The sequence below is a fragment of the Solanum tuberosum genome, unplaced genomic scaffold (genome assembly GCF_000226075.1).
Source record: "Solanum tuberosum cultivar DM 1-3 516 R44 unplaced genomic scaffold, SolTub_3.0 scf00491, whole genome shotgun sequence".
Lineage (NCBI taxonomy): Eukaryota > Viridiplantae > Streptophyta > Magnoliopsida > Solanales > Solanaceae > Solanum > Solanum tuberosum.
The window spans coordinates 182555-203650 of record NW_006239416.1 but is presented as its reverse complement, the minus strand read 5'-3'; the positions used below and the strand labels follow the sequence as shown (position 1 = coordinate 203650).

General features: G+C 34.9%; 1 protein-coding gene and 1 long non-coding RNA gene across 6 annotated transcripts in view; both read left to right on the top strand.

Moving 5' to 3' along the window:
- The window catches only part of LOC102601009 (uncharacterized), a 17152-nt gene extending 8736 nt beyond the window's left edge, over positions 1-8416 (top strand). For 4 of the 5 annotated variants that reach the window (XR_001471969.1, XR_001471968.1, XR_001471967.1 and 1 more), the window contains one exon: positions 8147-8416. This is a non-coding gene — a long non-coding RNA (uncharacterized lncRNA). Of the gene's footprint in view, positions 1-897; positions 3484-8146 lie in introns of those variants that run through there. The other variant, XR_368689.2, reaches the window with a different exon arrangement.
- A 5244-nt stretch (positions 8417-13660) lies between these two features.
- On the top strand, positions 13661-20480 carry LOC102600663 (uncharacterized). Its single transcript, XM_006364382.2, has 8 exons — positions 13661-13791; positions 13925-15304; positions 15625-15743; positions 17750-18367; positions 18453-18747; positions 19560-19725; positions 19866-19965; positions 20107-20480. Exons 2-8 carry the CDS (start codon positions 14141-14143, stop codon positions 20222-20224), a joined length of 2580 nt encoding a protein of 859 aa, XP_006364444.1. The 5' UTR covers positions 13661-13791; positions 13925-14140; the 3' UTR covers positions 20225-20480.
- The last annotated feature ends 616 nt before the right edge of the window (positions 20481-21096 follow it).

The window sequence follows — 21096 nt, the reverse complement described above, 5'->3', positions numbered from 1 at the left end:
AAAAATGTTGGCATGACTTCTGATTGTTCACAATCTCGTCGGAGTTCGGAGTTGATTTTGAATTTTATTGAATTGGGGTTTTGGTGGTGACCGGTGGCCTAAGGAATAGTGGGGTCTGATTGTTTCTAGTTGTTCACAATCTCGCCGGAGCTCGGGGCTAGCGGTTTTAGGAAGGTCGATACTTATTGGCGGAGTTGGTTTGGTATTTTTGTTGTTGTTGTTGGTTCTCGCTTATAGTTATTGGTTGAAGCTTGTTGGAGGCGGTGAGAATGAAGGCGTTCTGGTCGGAGAAGGTGAAGAGGACGAGAGCAATAAGTTTGTGTTTGGTTGGATCTAAAACATGGGTCATTTGAGTGGTGGATGATTGAAACAGGGGTTAATCTCGAAAATTATTTGAGTTTTTTTTTTTGTTGTTTTTGTTTGATTTTCAACTTATCTAGGTAGGTTTTTCAATTTATTTGTTGTTTAATCTGGATTTGATCTTCTATTTATTTCTTGGTTGGTTTTGGGTTTTAGTCAACTACATTGATTTTCTTGAAAATTTTGCTTTGTTTATGCTTAATGTAAGTGTAAGATGTTTGTAAGTAGTGTTTGTCATTAATGGGGTGTTTCATAATAAAGAGAGCAGTATAATGATAATAAACAATAGAGAAGAAATTTGGGGGAAAAAGATAAAAAAAATAAAAGGCCAAGAAAACCTCAAATTCTATCCAACAATGGAGATCCATCCAACTAGGAAGATGATGGCTATATAAAAGTCCTAATGTGACTTTTAGACCCTTTTCCAAGGGTCTCACGCACCTAATATGTGTGTTTTACACGCACTCTAGAATTAGATGCCACATAGGATGCCAAGTAAAAAATAGTGTTTAAAATATTGTGTTTCAATAATTTCAGGGGTTCAGATGACAAATGAGCAAGTAGAAGGATTCACAATACAAACACATACAAGTACAAGGGTCCACCAGACCATTTTGCCATTTCCATATGACATGACAAGGTATACAATATTGACCCAAAAGTTTTTCAAACATCTTACTAGTTTGATCACTTGGCATACCCAATAACAGTTTGGTTTCAAGATACCTGCAAGACAAAAGTTAAAAGTTACATCTTAGGCATAACTTACAATTTACCCTCCTATTGTTCCTTTAGTTCAACAAAGAAGTACTTTGCATAATTCAACCAACAAAATTCTCCAACTAGCACTTAAATCAATCACATGAGTAAAACATATCTTATGACTTGGAGAAAGAAATGAAACAAGCATAAGCGGACATAAAATAAAGGGTTAATGACTTCAATGATATGTTCATAGGGCAAAACCCTTGTTTCCCAGAATCAATAGAATGACGATAGAAAATTACATTTGATAATAAATGGAAATTTCAGCATTTAGTCACACTCGCAAATAACTTTGCATATCAGACCAATAATATCACGGTTTGCTAATATTTGTGTCAAAGTTGATATCCATGTCAAAGAAATGTAAGTTAAATTCTGAGAACACATAATCATACATTGCATCTTTACTAGTTTTTATGTCAATCTCTATTGTGAATTTAAGAATTCTATGTAAACATATCATTGTTTCAAGATCATTCAGATCCTCGAGCAATAGATCATTGAATTCTCCACAAAATGAGTTTGTCAACATGAGAATACGGTTAAGACAAGACGAAGACTAGTTTGCTCCCAATAGATTGCCAATAAGATGATAGTAAGAAAGAGGCATGTAGAACATTGTTGGTCTCTAAGCTGTCCTCTTACGATCTTCATCAATGGTACTTAAGACCTAGTTTCTTGCAAACTGCGGTATCAATAGATGACATTACAAGATCATATATTTCTACATTGTCAATTATCTAGTGGTGTATGCTGGAATGCGAGGGGATCTCAAACAGGATGAGACCATCCAAAAAAAATCTATCGCATTTTAGGCTCCTATTCGCATGTTCAGGTGGTAGTCCATGGTTTGGGAGGCGTTGAATACACTTCCAATTCAGAACTTCAGCCTGCCATAGTTCTCCAACTAAAACAAGATTTTTCTAGTTAGATTGACAATATAGAAATATACGGTCTTGTTATGTGTTGACTTCTGTTGATATTGCAGTTTAAAAGAAACTAGGTCTTGAGGTTCTCACCATTGATGAAGATTGCAAGACGAAAGCTCATACACCAACAATGTTCTACATGCCTCATTCGTACTATTGTCTATTCGGCAATTTATTAGGAGCAAACTGGTCTTTGTCTTGTCTTAACCGGATTCTCTTGCTGACAAACTCATTTTGTAGAGAATTCAATGATCTGCCACTTGAGGATCTGAATAATCTTGAAACAATGATACACTTATAGAGAATTCTTAAATTCACAATAGTGATGGACATAAAACTAGCAAAGATGAGATGCATGAACATAAAACTAGCAAAGATGAGCTGCATGAACATAAAACTAGCAAAGATGAGATGCATGATTATGTGCTCTCAGAATTTTTCTAACATTTCTTTGACGTGGATGCCAACTTTGACACAAACATTGGCAAGTTAGGATATTATTGGTTTGATATGTAAAGATATTTGGGGGTGTGATTAAATACTGAAATTTTCCGTTATTATCAAATGTAATTTTTGTCATTGATTCTAGGAAACAAGGGTTTTGTCCTATGAACATATTGTTGAAGTCATTAGCTCTCTATTTTATGTCTGTGTATGCTTGTTTCATTTCTTTCTCGAGTCATAAGATGTGCTTTAATCGTGTGATTGATTTAAGTGCTAGTTGGAAAATTTCATTGGTTGAATTATACAAAGTACTTATTTGCTGAGCTGAAGGAATAATAGGAGGGAAGAGTGTAAGTTATTCCTAAGATATAACTTTTAACTTTTGTTTTGCACGTATATTGAAACCAAACTGTTACCTGGTATGCCATACCAAGCGATCAGACTAGTAAGATGTTTGCAGAACTTTTGGGTCACTATCGTATGCCTTGTCATGTCAAATGGAAATTGGTTCCTCTTTCTCCAAGTTGAGTAAACTAAACATCTATGGTATTAGCACAAAGGGGAACCAAACAGGACAATTTAGTGGTGTCTTCCAAGCTAAAGGATTGTGTTAAGTAGCTATATGGGTGATATTAATGTTCAAGACGATGTGACTGCTGAACTTGAGGCCTTGACGCATGAGTTGAATAGATGTAAGAAAGGAGAACCACACGTAGAACAATTGATTGTGGAGTCGGATAATGTTATGCTTGTTCAATATGTTAATGGTCGCCCTGAGCCAAATGAAATAACTATGCAGAGGTTGAAGAAAATTTCCAACTTGCTGAAATGTATAACTTGTGCAGTTTTATCATGTCACTGAAGAAGCCAATAAAGCTATTAGAGACTATGTTTTGACAGATGGACAACTTTGTTTTGGATTCAAGGGGTAAGCTGAATCTTTCTAGGTCGAACCAAGGTTTCAATGAAAATGATCCTTTTATTTTGTCAAAGTTTGGAGAGACTTATTAGCCTTTTGTCTAATTGTGCTTTTTAATGTTTAGGATAATATACCTTTATCTTTTATTAACTATATATTTTACAGAATTGCTTCTCTGCTTTGGGTGGTAGAAGTTTGTGTGATTGGGAATTTAGCAAGATCCTATATCTTGGAGAGATTGGAAGAAAGTATTAGTTGGTGAATTTCAATATCAAACAAAAGCATATTTGCTCCTTTTTTTAAAATTATTGCAACAACATATAAGCTCCATTCCAACAAATTTTTGTGCTCCGTTGCCTGTTTCCCTCTCTTTCATACTAGCCCATTACAGTAAAACCTCACTAAATTAATATAGGTATAAATATAGGTGGGACCATGAAATATTATTATTTTGTAGAGATATTATTTAATCGACAAGTTAATATTTATTAATTTAAAGAGTGTCTTGAGATTCAATGATCGAAGGATAAATCAAAATCATTGTATCTTATTAATTTAAGGATCATATTTATTGAATTCACATAAAAAACAAATTTATGGTGCAGTTCAAAAAACACATATCATATCTTAAATAATTTTACATATTCGGAGGTCCAGAGCTTAGAAGAAATTGTGGGTACTATCGGGAAAACAATGTTGATGATGAAGTTGAAGATGGTACAATACCTTTGGGACCAGTTACATACAAGGAAACACTTATCGCATCTAAAACTTTTCACAATTTTATGGTGCAATTTGAAAAAACAACATTGGAACTTTTGAATGCAATAAGAAAAGTTAGATATGCGCTTCAACTTGATTTAAATTTTAACAAAACACAATAGAATCATATTTCACTAAATTGTCTTAGATATATTTGTACTTTTAAAGAATTACTCCCTCCATCCCATTTTATGTGAGGTAGTTTGACTCGGCACGAAGTTTAAGAAAGAAATGAAGACTTTTAAAACTTGTGGTCCAGAATGAATGATAGAAATTTGTGTGACTGTAAATCATTTCATTAAAGGTAAAATAGACATTTATAGTTAAATTGTTACTTAATATAGAAATGTGTCATTCTTTTTGGGCCTGACTAAAAAGGAAAGTGAGTCACATAAATTGGGATAGAGGGAGTATTAATTTGTAATACTAATGAGACCATATATTTATACAGGGGTCTTCTGAAAATATATTATCTTATCGAAATAGGTAATTTTTTTTCATTGGCCTAAGTTGGGACCGGAGGAAAATATTATCTTAGAGATATTATTAATATTCCGAGTATTAATTTAGTGAGGTTTTACAGGATATAGTCCACCTTCGAACTCTTCATTTCTGTAGCTTCTATGAAATGGTTAATGAGTTTATTATAATTAAAAGCTTCTGTCCATTCTTTTTCTAGTGCTCTAATTAGAACTAATTAATATAATTACTTTCTATAAAGATTTAAATAGGAGAAGAAGGAAAGAACAATCTTTTTGTAGAGTTTTTGTTACGAGTAGTAGAAAAGACTCACTTTAGTATAAAATGTTAAGAGTATTAGAAAAAAGAAGCACAACCCTCATGTAATAAATAAAATTTATTTCTTCGCTTTTATGAAAAACAAATGTCCAACAATACTTGTCCACTTTGTAAAAACAATAGATAATGTAACATCTTGTGTCTAACTTAGATCTAAAGGGATGTACATGACACCATCATAATCTTCTTTCTGTCCTTATTTGGAATGTCTTTAGCGCCTATATCTCTCATTGTTCATTATCATAGCATATATATTTTTTTTCTCAATCCCTATGTTAATTTTTTCTTTTCTTGCGTCACCATATCTTTTTATTTTTTATATATTTCGTCCGGACCAAATTATACTTATTAAGTTGTGCCATTATTGAAATATTTTGAGGTTGTGATACCCTCTAAGAATTTGATATTTGGGTCGTAATGGTTTTATACCAGCCAGTACTAGGAAGCATGTGTCCACCACTCTGTTATGACATGAAAATGAAATAAGAAAAGTTCCATGTCCTTGTGGGGAACAACCATTGTACCGGATCTGCAATAACAATGAGATTTTTTGTGTAATTATTTCTTCATTTATGTTGTAACAAATAATATAGTGCATCTATCTAACCCATAGGCAGTAGTGTATCTTAGCCTTTTTCTCTTTCCTGATTAATGGCTGAATGTAATGAAATCTAGCTTTCAAGACATGCAAGTTCATGTCCTTGCTTTGTATTTAAAATTTCTCATTCCCTTTTTTAATTATTTTTCCGACTTCTTTTGCCAATGCATTAAAATTAAGGATATAAAGTTAAAGTAGGGGTCTTTTCCTCTATAAGCTGAAAATTAGTGTTAGTAGCAGAAGGGAGAAACATATTTGGAGTATGATTGAGGTGGACATAAAAGTCTTTTAGATTGATGGAAATTTGAGTTTTTGAAGATCTTAATCTTATCCTAGGCAAAAATAAGAATCTGAGAAATAGGTGAAGCTATGACATCCTATTGTGGATGTTATATTGTTCATTAGGATTTTTTGGTCCTTCTAGTACTGTCTTTCCAAGTGGTTACATATATTTATTACTTACTCATATAAGGAGAAAACATGGAGAATATGATCATCAATGTATTGGGGCTGCTTTATTTGACAGTTAATCCTTTACAGTTATAGTCCGTAATATATGTGAAAAGGTGATGTATTTGGTCCAAAACTCTAAATGTAGCAGAATTTTTTAAAAAAAAAGAGTGTTAAGGTTAAACATTTTGTCCATGACCGCACGTGCCAACAGTGAAGTCAGTTTATGGTTGCAACAAGAGACGGACAGAGCAACAACAACAGTGGCCTTTGAGACAGGCATCAAAATAGATACTTTCCGATGAGTATTTCCGGCCAACTGAATCCAAAGTGGCATTTCAAATCTGAAAGTTTTCGATGATGTTTCCATTAAAGATGGTCTTTGGGAAGGTAAGCGGGATGAGATGAGACTAATGAAATTTTCTGGTGATATTGCCCGCTGCTGATTTCTGGGCCGAAAGGCCATTTTTTGCTTTCCAGATGAAGATTGTAGGCTTTCCACATACGATTTTGTGGTAGTTCTTGGATTTAGATGAATTTTCAGCATGTGATCACTGGTGTTGGAAGGGGAGGTTTGTTTTAGATAGACGGGTGGTAGTAGATAGAAGGCGAGAAACGGGGGTGTGGGGGGAGTAAAGGCTGCTGGTTGATTATGGGTGTTTTATTTAACAGGCCCTTTTACAAATTCTATCAGATTTAGGGTTTCAAACCAAATGTGTTACCTTTTTCATATACAATAATGACTCTATTTGTCAAGAAGATACATCAAGGACCATTTCGATCATTTTCTCGATAATAAGCTATGGTTGCCTATGTCGTGCGGGCCTTTTGAGTGAGAAGGTATTTGGCTTTGGTTTTGGTACCACGCCTCTTAGGTTAGCTTATGAAAAAAGGAGAATTCTTGAAGTGTAGGATTAGAAAGCTGACGAGCAATGAAGATTAAAAAGAAGGCTAAGCATAACATTTACGTAGATAATACTTTGTTGGTTAGATAATACCACCTTCTGTCCCTTGTCTTGACTTTGACACAATTGGTGTTGTCTATAATAGAGATTAAGAAAAAGAAGTGTGAATGAATTATTGTATATGATGTTCTTGGAGTTCTATTAAAATAATTGGTATTGTGGAAAGAGTATGAAAATGTGATTTGATTTGATTATTGCACTCAGTCATGAGAATGAGTTTTTTTTTCTTTTCTTTTTTGAGAAAGGTAAAGTTAAAATGGACGTTCTCACTTTTACCAATTTGATCCCTACAAAAAATGAAGAAGAGAGTTTTAATATTATAATTTAAAGATTAGAAGATGGTAAAGAACTCAACAACCTTTTGCGACAGGTCAAAGTTGAAAGCAGGTCTAACAAAATAGAAGAGAGTTTTAATGCAAGATTAGTTTTAGTTCTGGAATGTTTTTCAGAAGCATTCTTGTGGAGTTTTAATTAGAACATGACTTCTTCTGGAGTTGGAATATGCCTATTGTTGTACAAATCCAGTTGCTTCAAATTCATGAAAGAATTTTGGCATAAAAGAAGTTACTTTTATGTTTTAGATTTCATTGCAGTGACTTGATGAAGAGAATATATATATATGTCTATGTATGGTTTAAGGTTCTGGAGCTGGGTTGGCAGGTTCAGAGTTCTGAATGATCAGATTGAGCAACCAGTAAACTCAGATGGGGGCTAGTAAACAGTCTAATTAATGGAAGGATACGATGAAAGAAATCATATTTGGACAAAATGGTGTTTATGTAATGTGACTTGAAAACCTTCACTTAATATCATTCCAATATAAATCTTTGATGAGATTGCTTGGCATCTGTACAGATAATATTATTTCCATGGTTATACATTGCATCAACTTCCTTCTATATGGTTACTTCCTCTTTTAGGGTTTAAAACTGTATAATTACATTTACTTCAATAATATTCCACAGTTCATGCTTCCAAGTTCTCTTTTGACTTGGTGACATTTTTGTTTCCACAATGTCATTCTCTCCTCTTGCTTTGTGTTTTGTCATTATTTTCTAGAATCCAGACAGGGAAAGATAATCAAGCTTGGGCTTCATGAAAGCCTCTAAGAACAAGTTAAGATTTAACACATCAAGTTGTCTTTCTCTGCATGCAGGTTTGCTTGACTGTTTATAGGCAGGGAGGTTCTTTCAGTGGCAAACCCTGTGAATATTCATCAACAGTAACATAATTTGATTTAGGCTGATAGTTATTACTCATGTAAGAGCTGGTTCTGTCTAATTAATTGGACTCATCTTTTCTCCCTTTTGGCAACAGTGTGGTGATCACTCACAAATGGTTTCTTACATCATTTTTATTTTTGTTGTGATATTGTTAGATAACTTGTACTGATGAATATTATAATACGACTTGTTTTTCCCTGTTATCGTCTGGCTATGCAGTTGGGATGAAAAATTAGGAGTTTCTCTGTTATCGTCATAAGTTGTTTTTCCCTCTCTTGGGATTATTTTCCCTCTCTCCCTTCAAAAAATATTGTACATAATGCCATTATTTCAAAAGAAAATGAAAATTAGACTCCTCTGAAAACGGGTTGGAAAGAGGACCAACAACACTTCAAACATATATATATATATGAAATTCCACTAAATGTCAATGGTATGTAGTATTTAATCGTAAATACTAGCGTAGGAGAGCGAATCTGCAATGGGAATTATCGCGAAATAGATGACACAAGCACAATATTTGTTTAAGGAAATGCAAAAGTTTTTCTCTAATGTAAACCTTGATGTCAATTAACGTGGGAAGTCATTTTTTTTTCCAAAATCCATATTATTGTATTTATTCATAAGGGTTAGGGTTGGAGGAGGAAGACAAACTAATGGAATAATACTAATTAGCACCTCTTATGGGTGGACCCGATTCAATAGTTATTTTCAACATTTCCCACTTTCACATAAGAAAGTGGTCAAGTTTCATCCAGGTATAAAAATTATATATTTCTTTGAATTCTCTTGCATCAATTCATACAAGATAATTAGGCCTTACGACCGACATACTATGTGAACACTTTATTATACACATGTTAGAAATATATAGTCTCTTGTCATTTTCATTAGAATAATCAAGTATATCATTAGAACTTAGAAGTATGCTTAGTGCACTAGATCATTTGAACCACCTTAATATATCACACTTCGATCTTACATATTATAATTCTTATGTTCATAATTATATGACTTATAAGTCACAATCGGTACTAACAAACACAAAGTAAATAAGAGCCACCAATGATCTTCCTCTTCTCATGAGTCTCCCAACTTGTAGCCAACTCGTTTAGTCAAATCGAATCTCTCATGGTTATTTAGTAGCATGCTAAAATAACGAACATCAAATCAAGCTTTGACTCATTGATTAGAGTTGTGAGGGTTCTAAATATGTTTCACACAGGGGTGGGGCGCCCTGCCACTCAGTGTGCCCCAAATCACCTTCTGTAGTTTAGGGGCTGGCGCACCGCGCCACTCAGTGCGCCAGGTCCCCTACCCTTCCGTCCTTCTTTCTGTATGCGTTAATCATACTTATGTTCTCTACTTGATATCCACACTTAAAATCTTCATTAATCCCTGAGAGATCATGCATATCCAAGTCATAACTCTTAAATTCATAATTCAATTTCAAGAGAGAGTTAAGAGTAAAGTTCGAGGAAGTTCTTTCGAGTCATTTTGAGAAGTCTTTTATAAATTTTTAAAACTTGTTTAAGACTTGAGTACTTGAGTATGAGGATGAGAAGAGTTGAGTTTCATTTTTCAAAATGAATATATGGGAACTAAGTAATCCCAAGAGTAAATGTTTTTACATTTAAAATGAGAGAAAACTCCAATTTCCAAATGAGTTCATGGGGAGTTTTGAGCACTATCTCTTTTAAGAGAACCTTTTGAGTAATAATCTCAAAGTTTGAGGATGAGGAAATGTTTTTAAACATATGAGCATGAGTTATATTATTGGGAGTAGTATTGAGCATCGATATGTGGATGAGTTCAGGCAACTCAAAGTCCACATAAACCATGTATGCCAACGTGGGTAGAAAGGGTCATACTTTTTAGATGATTTCTTATTGCTTTTACGCATAGCTTAGTGGATCCACTTAGTTGAGGATGTCTTATACTCCGGCAAGGTATATAACAGTTCTGACAGCGTGGGCGAGACGTTGTATCATCACATAGCTCATAGTGATGGTTGTCGGTTAGAAAATCTCCCAAATAAGAGTAGATGAATTTTATTGTATTTTTAAATACATTGAGTTACTATATACTGTTTTAAAATCTTTCTTTATAATGCATCTTATTGTTGCTTTTATGTTGAACCGAGTTGTGTATTTCTGAGTTCTAGAGTATCCTTGAGTCGAGTTGAGTTGAGGTGAGTATGGATTCCTTTTATCAGTTCAAGCTTGCAGGTTATGTTCAGTGTTCCCCTTACATGCTCGTACATTCCATGTACTGACGCCATTTGACCTGCATCGTTTCATGATGCATATACATGTAAAAAGGGTCATCAATAAAACGTTTCGTTGCACCACTTGCAGTTCGAGTTAGCTTTGGTGAGCCTCCTTGCTTCCGAAGTATTCCATTTACTTTTCAGTTTTGTTAGGATGTCGTGGGTGTTGTCTCGACTTCCATCTTTGTCATTTAAAGGCTTCATAGATAGACATTAGTAGTTGAGGAATCTTTTCATTTCTCTTGTTAAATGTTTTAAAGACTTGAGTTGCCTATTTCTGGCTAGTTGAATATTCTATTATATTCCGAGTTGTTTATTTGAGACTTTTGAGTTAAAGCTTTACATTTAAGCTCATCTTATGTTGTGTAAGTCTTCCGCTAGAGCCAGGTTAAGGGTTCGCCTGGGGCCAACAATGGTTCTCGAGTGCCGGCCACGCCCAGGGTGTAGGCTCGGAGCGTGACAAATATGCGTTGTACTCTTTTCCTTAACCATGGTTTTATCCCAACTGAGTTTTCCTGGTAAGGTTTTTAACGAGACAACATTCAAAGCTTATTAAAAGATATGCGTACTCTTTTTTCTTCAATAGGATTTTTTCCCACAGGATTTTTTCCTAATAAGGTTTTAACGAGGCATATTATCTATGGACATTCAAGGGGGAGTGTTATAAAATAATATATTGTGGATGTCCACTACACCAAGAAGTTACTACATTACCTCCCTCCATTATGAAGATAACCTTCACCTTTATGATCATTATTCTTGTAACCTTTCACCTCCATAACCTCCTCCATTATATTCATGTTTAATGTCATGTTTATGACTAACCTTTCGTATGCCTCTATGTTACACTATAAATAGAAGTATAAGAGTTTATATTGTATACACTTGAAGATTTGGTGAACACTTGAATATTTTGAAGAATAAGAAAAATCGCATCTCTTGTCTCTCTATTTCTATTGCTTTCATCTTTTATATTTCTCGTCTTATTTTGCTTTAATTTTACAACAATATTCACTATATCAATAATTACTTTTGGAAAAAGGGCATGATATACCCCTCAATTTTGCCATTTAGAGCTGATATACTCTCATTATGAAAGTGTCTCATATATACCCTTAGCATTATACAAATGGCTCACATATACCCTTATCGTTACAAAAGGAGCTCACATGTACCCTTCATCTAATGGAAGTGAAAAAATTGGTTTTAGATTTACTTTTTTTAATTTAATTTTTTTTAAAAATCATGTAGGGATATATATACGGAAAAGGGCCAAAAATACTCCTAAACTATAGGAAAATGTTTAAAAATACCCTTCATCCATCTTTTGGTCTAAAAATACCCTTCCATTCACCTTTTTGGCTCACTTATACCCTCGAAACTAACAATTCTCTCTTTATTTTTTATTTAAAAAAATATTTATTATGTGTCATTCTCCTATTGGATAATATAAAGAGTCCACCTCAATTAGATTATTTCTCATTATTTATCTAAACCAAAGCAATATACCTCTTCAAGACCCCAATTTTTTTTATATAAAAAAAAATATTGTAGTTTTTTATTATTTATTTATTTTTGAATCCAACTCCTCTCCATTTCCTCAATTTTTTACTTGGATTGAAGACTCACGACATAAGAAAAAATTAACGGCAAATATTTAATTAATTAAATCAAGATTCTAAATATGATATAGATGATTAATATTTTATAAATAAATTTATTATGTCATAATCATAACAATATATTATCTTATCCATAAATACATTACACACATTTTTTCTCTATTTTCCTTACTTAAAATTTTTCCCTATGGCTACGACCGTCCATCTGTCTTTTTTTTTTTAATGAGTTAATTTTTAAGTAAAATTGTTTGTGAAAACTTTTTCTTTGAAAAGTATTTATCACAGATTAGCAAAAAAATTAAGTTCACAATTTTATTTTTAAAAAAATGGAATATCGATAGTGTGGCACTATTAATATTCTTATAATATATTAATTATTTTAAAAAATCTTTTTAATTTTTTTTTAGAGCAAATACAAAAATTACTAGATTTAAAAAATAAATAAATTAGGGGCTTGAAGAGATTTTTTTTTTTATTTGAATAGATTATGGAAAAAAAAACTAATCGAGATGAGTTTTTTATTTTATCTAATAAGAAAATGACAAATAATATTTTTTTTAAAAAAATAAAACAAAATAAACTTTGGTTGTTAGTCATAAAGGTATAAGTTAGTCAAAATGTTGAATGAAAGGGTGTAAGTGAGCCAAAAAGGTGAGTGGAGGGGTACAGAACTACAGATGAGCCAAAAAGGTGAACGAAAGAGTATTTTTAGACCTTTTCATATAGTTCAAGGGTTGTTTTTGCCCTTTTTCGATATATATATGATCCTTCTAGCAAAAGGTATACTTTAATCTTTTTCATACATAAATTATTTTTTTTGACTTCTTTGATTTTCATTATTTGAGTTTCTTATTCTTTTTTTCTTTCATTCTTCAGTGTAAAGAAATAAATTAAAAACTAATTTTTTTCCGGATATATTGTAATTTAGTTTTTGTATTTGTAAAAAAAAAATTAATTAAAAAATGGGGCATTTATAATAATGTTTACTAGAAAATTAGTGAAACATAAATAAATTTGACCATCAAAATAATAAATTTAAGTTAGTCGTTAAAATAAAAAAGTCAAAAAAAATAAAATACGTGTGTGAAGGATCAAATATACCTGATTACAAATTTTTCAAAAAAATAATTTAAAAATTAAATTAAAATTAAGTTTTTCACTTTCGTTATAGGAAAAGGGTATATGCGAGTTATTTGTATAATAATGAGTATTTATATGAACCACGAAAGATATATTAACTTTAAATGACAAAATTGAGTGATATATCATTATTTTTTTCTCATTTTTTTATTTTATTTTATAAATGTGACAAGTTAAATTGGCAAATGAATTGGAACGGAGGGAGTAAATCGAAAAAATATCGTTAATGATGATGTGTCAGCGTCATCATGAGATCGCCGCACCTCTCTTTTGGTTTTACTTTTTCTAAATATTTTTTTTTAAAAATAACACAAAAGCTTCTTATCTTTCAACAAAAATATTGTAATTTCCCATACCATTTCTTTTTAATATATAATGTTTTTTCTGTTTGTCCCGCTATATTATACTCCCTTGTAATTAGGGAGAGAGGCGTATATTATATATATATACTACTGTAGTCTGTACTGATAAAAGCTTATGTTTTCTATTCAATGGTGGATTTATTTATTCTTATACACTCTTCAGCCACAAGCAAGAACCTTCACTGGTAAGTTCTTCTTTTTCATGTCTTTTCAGTTGTCTACTCTTAGATCTCAAAGCATATTTCATGGAATTGTGTTTGACATTTCATTGCATTCATAAAATTTGGAATTTGTCTGACTTTTCTCTAATCTGATCAGGTGATTGTGATATGTGTCCAACTTGCCATAGTTCATCTATGGATTTTACGAAATTTGGTTGGAAATTAGGTTTAAGGTTACTTCTTAATAAATTGAATTGCTTGATTTTGGTGGGGAAATATGGTGTGCTCTGTGTTTAGGTGGGTTTTGATTAGGATAACTTCATGCTGGTGTGATGTGTTAGGAGTTTTAGGTTGGGGGTAGTGGGGTTTGAAGATGACACATGTTTTGCAACAGAAGCCTGATAGCACAGGGGATGATGCCCACTCTGAATTTGAGAGGGGATGGGAGGAGTTAATGTGCGGGCACTTGGACGAGTGTATGTCATTTGCTTCATCTAGTTCAGCACGAAACACTGAAGATGAGGACGATGACAGCGATGGTCTTGTGAGAAGAAGAAGAAGGAGGACTACTTCCCTAATTGAAGGCGATGATAATCTGGCTGAGTCTTCTGCTGCTAGGCGGAGGCGTTCACGGATTTTGAGTAGGTGGGCAGCTAGACAGGCAGAACATATGATTACTACTATCGAGAGGAGGAATCGTGAGTCCGAGTTGATGGCACTTGCCGGTTTGCACACTGTGTCGACACTTGATTCTTCATTCTTGAGAGAATCACAATCTCCTACTTCAAGGCGTGATGCCGAGAGGACAAGCAGTAGGTCCTCGACTATCTTGCAAATGTGGAGGGAGTTGGAGGATGAGCATATATTGAATCATGCCCGAGAGAGGGTAAGGGAAAGACTGACACACCAGAGGACTGTGGACTCTAACACCAATATTTCTAGTACTAGTATTTCAGAAAGCCGGGAGACTGAGAACCATGATACTTTAGTGGATGCTAATGAGAGTGAGAATGAGTATGGTACTTGGTCTCATGACGTGATTGGACCACAGATTGAGAACAGCGAGAATGGAAACTTCAGCCGTGAACAGTCTCCTGATCTAGGGGAAGTTGAGAGGGAGAGGGTGAGACAAATTGTTCGTGGATGGATGGAGAGTGGGATCAGTGACCATTCACCTAATGTCTCTCAGAGGAATGGTGTCCCAAGAAGTGAATGGCTGGGGGAGACAGAGCGTGAAAGGGTGAGAATTGTGAGGGAATGGGTCCAAATGACTAGTCAACAAAGAGGACCTCGTGGTGGCAGAAGGGAAGAACAGTCCAATGGGCTTAGTGTTCAAGCTGATCGTGTTCGTGATGAGTCTGTTGTTGAGCATGAGGAAGGCCAGCCAGAGCATGTACATAGAGACATGCTGAGGTTGCGTGGGAGGCAGGCTTTACTGGATTTGCTTGTGAGAAGTGAAGGGGAAAGACAGAGGGAACTTCAACGTCTCTTAGAGCATCGTGCGGTTTCTGATTTTGCCCACCGCAGTAGGATTCAGGTTAGTTGTTATTCTTCATCCAGTTTCCCTGTCCTATTTTTCTTATAGAAGCCTCAATAGAAGTCATGATTCAATTGTCCACGAGGGCTTATGTTTATATCATTTGCTAAATTGTGAAGTTTGACATTTTGAAGCTGAAAATTGAATTAACAGGAGATGTTCACTATCTTGAACTGTGCTTGTTTTTACTTTGTTCCTCGTAGAGGTAGATGTAACTGGCCTTTTTGAGTTGTTATTGGAGGTGTCTTTGAGCTGTTAGCTAATCTCTTCTAGAGTTGTTTCTTTCTTGCTTAGGCATCTTATTTTATACCCTCTTACAGTCACTACTCAGAGGAAGGTTCTTGCGAAATGAAGGGCCTGCTGAGGAAGAGAGACCACCTTCAATGGCAGCAAGCGAACTAGTTCATCTTAGGCAACGCCACACTGTCTCTGGGCTCAGGTATATGGCCTGGTCAATTGTGTTTTGCAGCAGGATTTGTCTCAATAATTGACTTTTAATCACCTGTTGAAGCTTGCCTTATGTAATAAGTTATTAAATGTTTATTTCCATGTGGTCTACCCTTTCAGTTTTGTTGTAGAGCAGTAATACCTAGTCCAATTTCCTTCTGCAGCTATCAGAATAATTCACTTTTTTATAATGGTTGTTTGTAGAGGAGTTATGGATACTACCCAGTGTGATCATAGCATGGTACCTTGTTGTTGAGGTTCCAGCATTATCCAACTAGGTTCCTTTGTCCAGTTTGTTGAGGCCCATGCCCAAGATCAATTATTCCTAGAGTCCAACTTTGATTGCAGTGCTACTTTATTCTTAACTGCTGATTATCTTGCTAATCAGCAATACTAAAATGATTCAGTTACAGTTGCCAAAAATATCTGGGAAAGTGGGAATGTACCCAGCAGATTCTTTAGTAGCAAATGCATTGTTTCCGGGGTGGGGTGGGGGTGGGGGTGGGGGTGAGGAAAATGGGTAGCATGCATTAGTTATGGATAGAAAGTAGAGTACTTGCTTTAACCTTAATTTTGTACAAGTTAAATGTGACTTAACTTCTACCAGCAAATCAAGATTGCACCTAATTTAGTTTTGGAGAGGGTAGAACTTATGTATTAAAGGGAAAAAGAGGAATTGCTAGACATATGCTTCTTTTATCTAAGGTGGAGTATTTGGGAACATGAATGGTGATCTTACTATTCTCATCTCAACTCAAGTTGGCGTTATTTGGCTCTTTTAAATTTTATTGCCTGACCAATGTCATTGAAGTATTGCGTTTATGATCACTTAGAACTCAAAGATACATTAGTACAAGTCTATAGATGTTCAAGTAAGGTCGTTATGTGTGTCTAAGGATTAGTTTGGTTGTTTCCCCTAAAAAGCTGCAGGTGAAATGGTCGCCCTTCACCTTTCAGTTCTTTTCTCCTTTTCTTTTTGCGGTGTATTTTCTCAAATTCTCTTTCTCTTCTGTCTATAATTGACTGTAAAAGTAGCGATTAACCCCTGCAGCTCAGAAAAGCTTAGGGAGGGCGCTTCGCCTCAGTTAAGCTGCACTTCAGTGTAGGTAATGCACTAAGGCGTGTGTCTCATTGCCCATGAGTTCTATCTTGAAAAAAGCACTAAAGCAGCACTAAACAATAAATATAATCAGAAAAAGAGATATATTAATCATTAAGGACAACATTTTAAATGAATTTGTTACTTCTTTCTTGCATTACATTTATATTCATAGCTTTTTTCTTCATTGCACCTTTTTTTACTAAAGCCTACACGTTAATTGCGCTTTGCACTTAAAGCCCTAATAAACCTGGAGCGCTTTTTTAAGCTTTTCACCTTTGACAAGACTGTTCTATTGTATTACTGTATAAATCAATCAAGATCATGGTGGTCTTTCACCCATTTGGATCTCAGGCGAATTGATATGAAATTACAGCATGTTAACTGTGGCTAAGAGTGAGTTGAGGTAATTAAATGAGGAGCTTATGTGAAAAGAAAATGAACGAGAGGATTAAGTAGCTTCTACCATTACACCTTTAGCTTGATGTTAATATTAAATAGATCTTAGTTTGCATGTCACAATGTATTTTGTTCTTTCTTATGTGATGCTTGCAACATTGTTTAGTAATCATTTAATTGCACATATCTTAGAAAAGGCTCGCTTAGTGGGTAACTCTCCTTTTTGGAATTTCTAGAAGCACTTGGCAAAGAACCCACATTTTCCATTTTCTGTTTCATTATGAAGCCTCAATCTGTGGAAAGATTTTCTGCTTTGTGTTTTGTGCTTCATGATATCTCTTGCATGAGATGGGCTACCTAAGTGATTTGCATTTCCTTTCATACTTTGGTCTGGTTCTCACTTTTTGTACTCTTCCTTGTGAAAGAGAATCTGCATTTATAGCAAAATGATTATTTTATCATGTTGATGCATGGGTTCGTGACCCTTTTATTTCAACCAGGCAAGGATTTCGCTCCAGATTAGAAAACATTGTACGTGGTCAAGTGAGCAGCCATTCTGAATCTTCATCTAACAGTGGCAACGGTGGTTTGAGAAGTAACCAGGCTCATGCAAATCCTTTACAGGAGGTACAAAATGAAAATCTTGAGCAGCTGCAGTCTAGGGAGCAGGAGCGTATTACTCATCAGTTGCCTGATCACAGAGAGAGTTTTGATTCCAGTACAACTAGTCAGGCTACAAACTGGCTAGTGTCTCCTAACCAAGGAAGGGGTCAAGTGGAACCCATTGTTGAAGCTGATGGAGCAAATCAGCGGGATGCAACTTCTAATGAACAGAGTCATGGAACTATGGAGAATACAAGTGGGAATTGGCCACAAAATCAACCAATTGTTTGGCCCCCTGACACAACAGGTGACATGAATAGAGATGAACGCCGTTTACCAGAAAATATTGAGGTTTGGCATGAGGATGGGTCACAAGAAGCTGTGGAGAATCGGTCAGAAGGGCCTTCTGATCCTCCTAGAATGCGGCGTCCTGTCCCATATAGAAGAATTAGTAGATTCCATCCGCCCGATGATGATAATGTGTATAGTATGGAACTCAGGGAGCTTCTTAGCAGGTAAAATTCACGTGTCATTCTGTTTTTCCATCTATGGGTCTGAGGTATTCTTGTCATTTATCTGTTGAGATTCTTTGTCTGGTAGGAGGAGTGTTTCCAATCTTCTTCACAGTGACTTCCGTGAAAGTTTAGATCATTTAATTCAGTCATATGTAGAAAGGCAAGGCCGTGCTCCAATTGACTGGGATTTGCATAGGAACTTGCCTATTCCAACTTCAACTGAAAGGGATCCGGACAACCAGAATGTTGCCCAACCGGAAGGAATTAGCAGGCCTTCACATGGGCAACCATCTCCTCCTGTACCTCCTCCACAACCACTTTGGCATCAGGATTTGCACCAATCCAGTTGGCCACGTCTCACTGTGCATCGTTCTGAACTTGTAAGCTTACCACCCCTTCCTAGAAGCTTTTGTTAAATGGCCTGATTATTTTTCCATCTGATAGTGATACCTTGTGACTAATGCATCTACTTAATGAAGAACACTTCTCTAATAAACCAATGATGGAAATATCCAAATCAATTGTTGCCTTTATATAGGGGCATCCCTTACAGGAATCAGATGATTGTGAATCTTTTCTATTTTCTTCCCTCTTCTAAGCTTTCGCGGACCCACAACTAAGAATATTGCACTCTTTCCATGCTGCTAAGAAAAACATCTAACTTGGTACATATTTGTCTTCAATATGAGCAGCATAATATTCTGTTCATACCAGTATCTATAGTAGATTCAAGCCCATGGTGTTTATATATTCTGTTAATGATGTCAGTATGATTATGCTGCTTTATCGTGAATTGAGGGGTCATTTGGTTTAGAAGCAAGTCATGCAGGGATTAGGACTGTAATACACAGATTAGTAACGCAGGGATTAAAAATGTAAGGATTGTAATGTAGGGATTATTTGTTATTTGGTACTTGATATGTTGTACTAAAAATTATTAAACGTATGTTTGAAATATGTGCTAATTTTTTCCAACAAAATATAATATGGTATTTTTTTCATTTAATAATTTTTTAATCCATGTACTGCTTATCCCCGCATAGAATAATACTTAGATTCTGCATAACTTATGTGGGTTTTAGTTACGTGGATGAAACCTACTATTGTGTAAACAATGAACAATTTTATGTGGAGATTAGCTTCTCCATTTCTCCAACCAAAGCATTACCTGAGTACTTTCTATTTTGAGCAGGAGTGGGAGATGATGAATGATCTTAGAACGGACATGGCAAAACTGCAGCAAGGTGTGAATCATATGCAAAAGATGTTGGAGGCCTGCATGGATATGCAACTGGAGTTGCAACGTTCAGTCAGACAGGAAGTTTCAGCTGCTTTGAATAGATCTGCTGATGGACAAGGTCTGTCTCTCATATTTGACATACAATAAAACATTGAAGCTCTGATGGTTGCCGTACCTCCTCTAATCCATCTATCTGTTTCTCTTCAACATCATTTGATTTCTTCTTAATTGAGTTTGGCCCTGCAAAATTTCTCACAGGAGTTGCTGAGACCTCAGCTGATGGATCTAAATGGGGCCACGTGAAAAAGGGTACTTGCTGTGTTTGTTGTGATATTCACATTGATGCCTTGTTGTACAGGTAAAGTTTTTGTTATGCAGTTTCATATACCTTGCAGCAACTACTTCAAAATGTACAAGGAATGAGTCCTATCAAGAAATAATGTAACAATGTTCTGTTCAAGATCTTTTGATAGTTAATGCTTTCTTTGTATTTCGGCAGATGTGGGCACATGTGTACTTGCTACAAATGCGCAAATGAATTGGTTCGAGGTGGAGGGAAGTGTCCATTGTGCAGGGCACCAATTGTTGAGGTGATCCGAGCTTACTCAATATTGTAAATAGAAAGGACGGGAAGTTCAAGAAAATATAAGTTAAAAGTTGGTAAGGTATGGAGATTCTCCCTCTACCGAGTTTCTTAGATTCTTACCTGTAGAGTGTTTATTTGCCTCCATTCTTCTGATTATGTGGTATGCTACGCTCTGTATAATTGGAAAGCAACTGCCACGATGCACTTCTGTTGTATCATCCACTTGTAAATGAAAGGTTATTTTTTTTTTACTTCTTTTAGTTAAGCAAGAAGCACCCATTTCTTTACTTCTTTTGTTTGACTTGTTTTTTTTCTCTTTTATTCTACTTATCATTTGCGTCGTTACAACTACGTGAAGATAAAGTATTGGTTTGTAGTGGCAGAAAGGATGAAATGACCACATTATCAAACATAGAGTGTAGTGTTCACTATACTGCTGCTCTTTGCAGGGAAAAAGAAGGAAATGACTTTGGGGGAGGTTCATGATGACTATTCACAAGTTTGATATAATATCATCTCTAAAATTTGGATTTGCAGTTATATTTTAAAATACTAGGCATATCTACCATCTAGTTTTGTCCAGTAACTTATTGTCCAAGTGATATCAACTTGTTTTGAAATGTTGAAGCAGGGCGTTTCACATATGAATAGATTCAACGTTTGTCTGCCCAATCGACACTAGTCCGGCTTTATCATACATGAAATCATCATAAATTTTGAGTAAAGTATCATATTGGTGAATTTTACAAGGCAAAATAATTGAAAGTATCATATCGTTTTTGAGGATGTATAAGTGAATAATGTGAAGTGTTTGATTGATTGGCTTGTCATGGATGGAGTGATAGGTGGTCATCATCACGAATAATAATACTATAAATGTTTGATTCAAATACCTAGAATTGA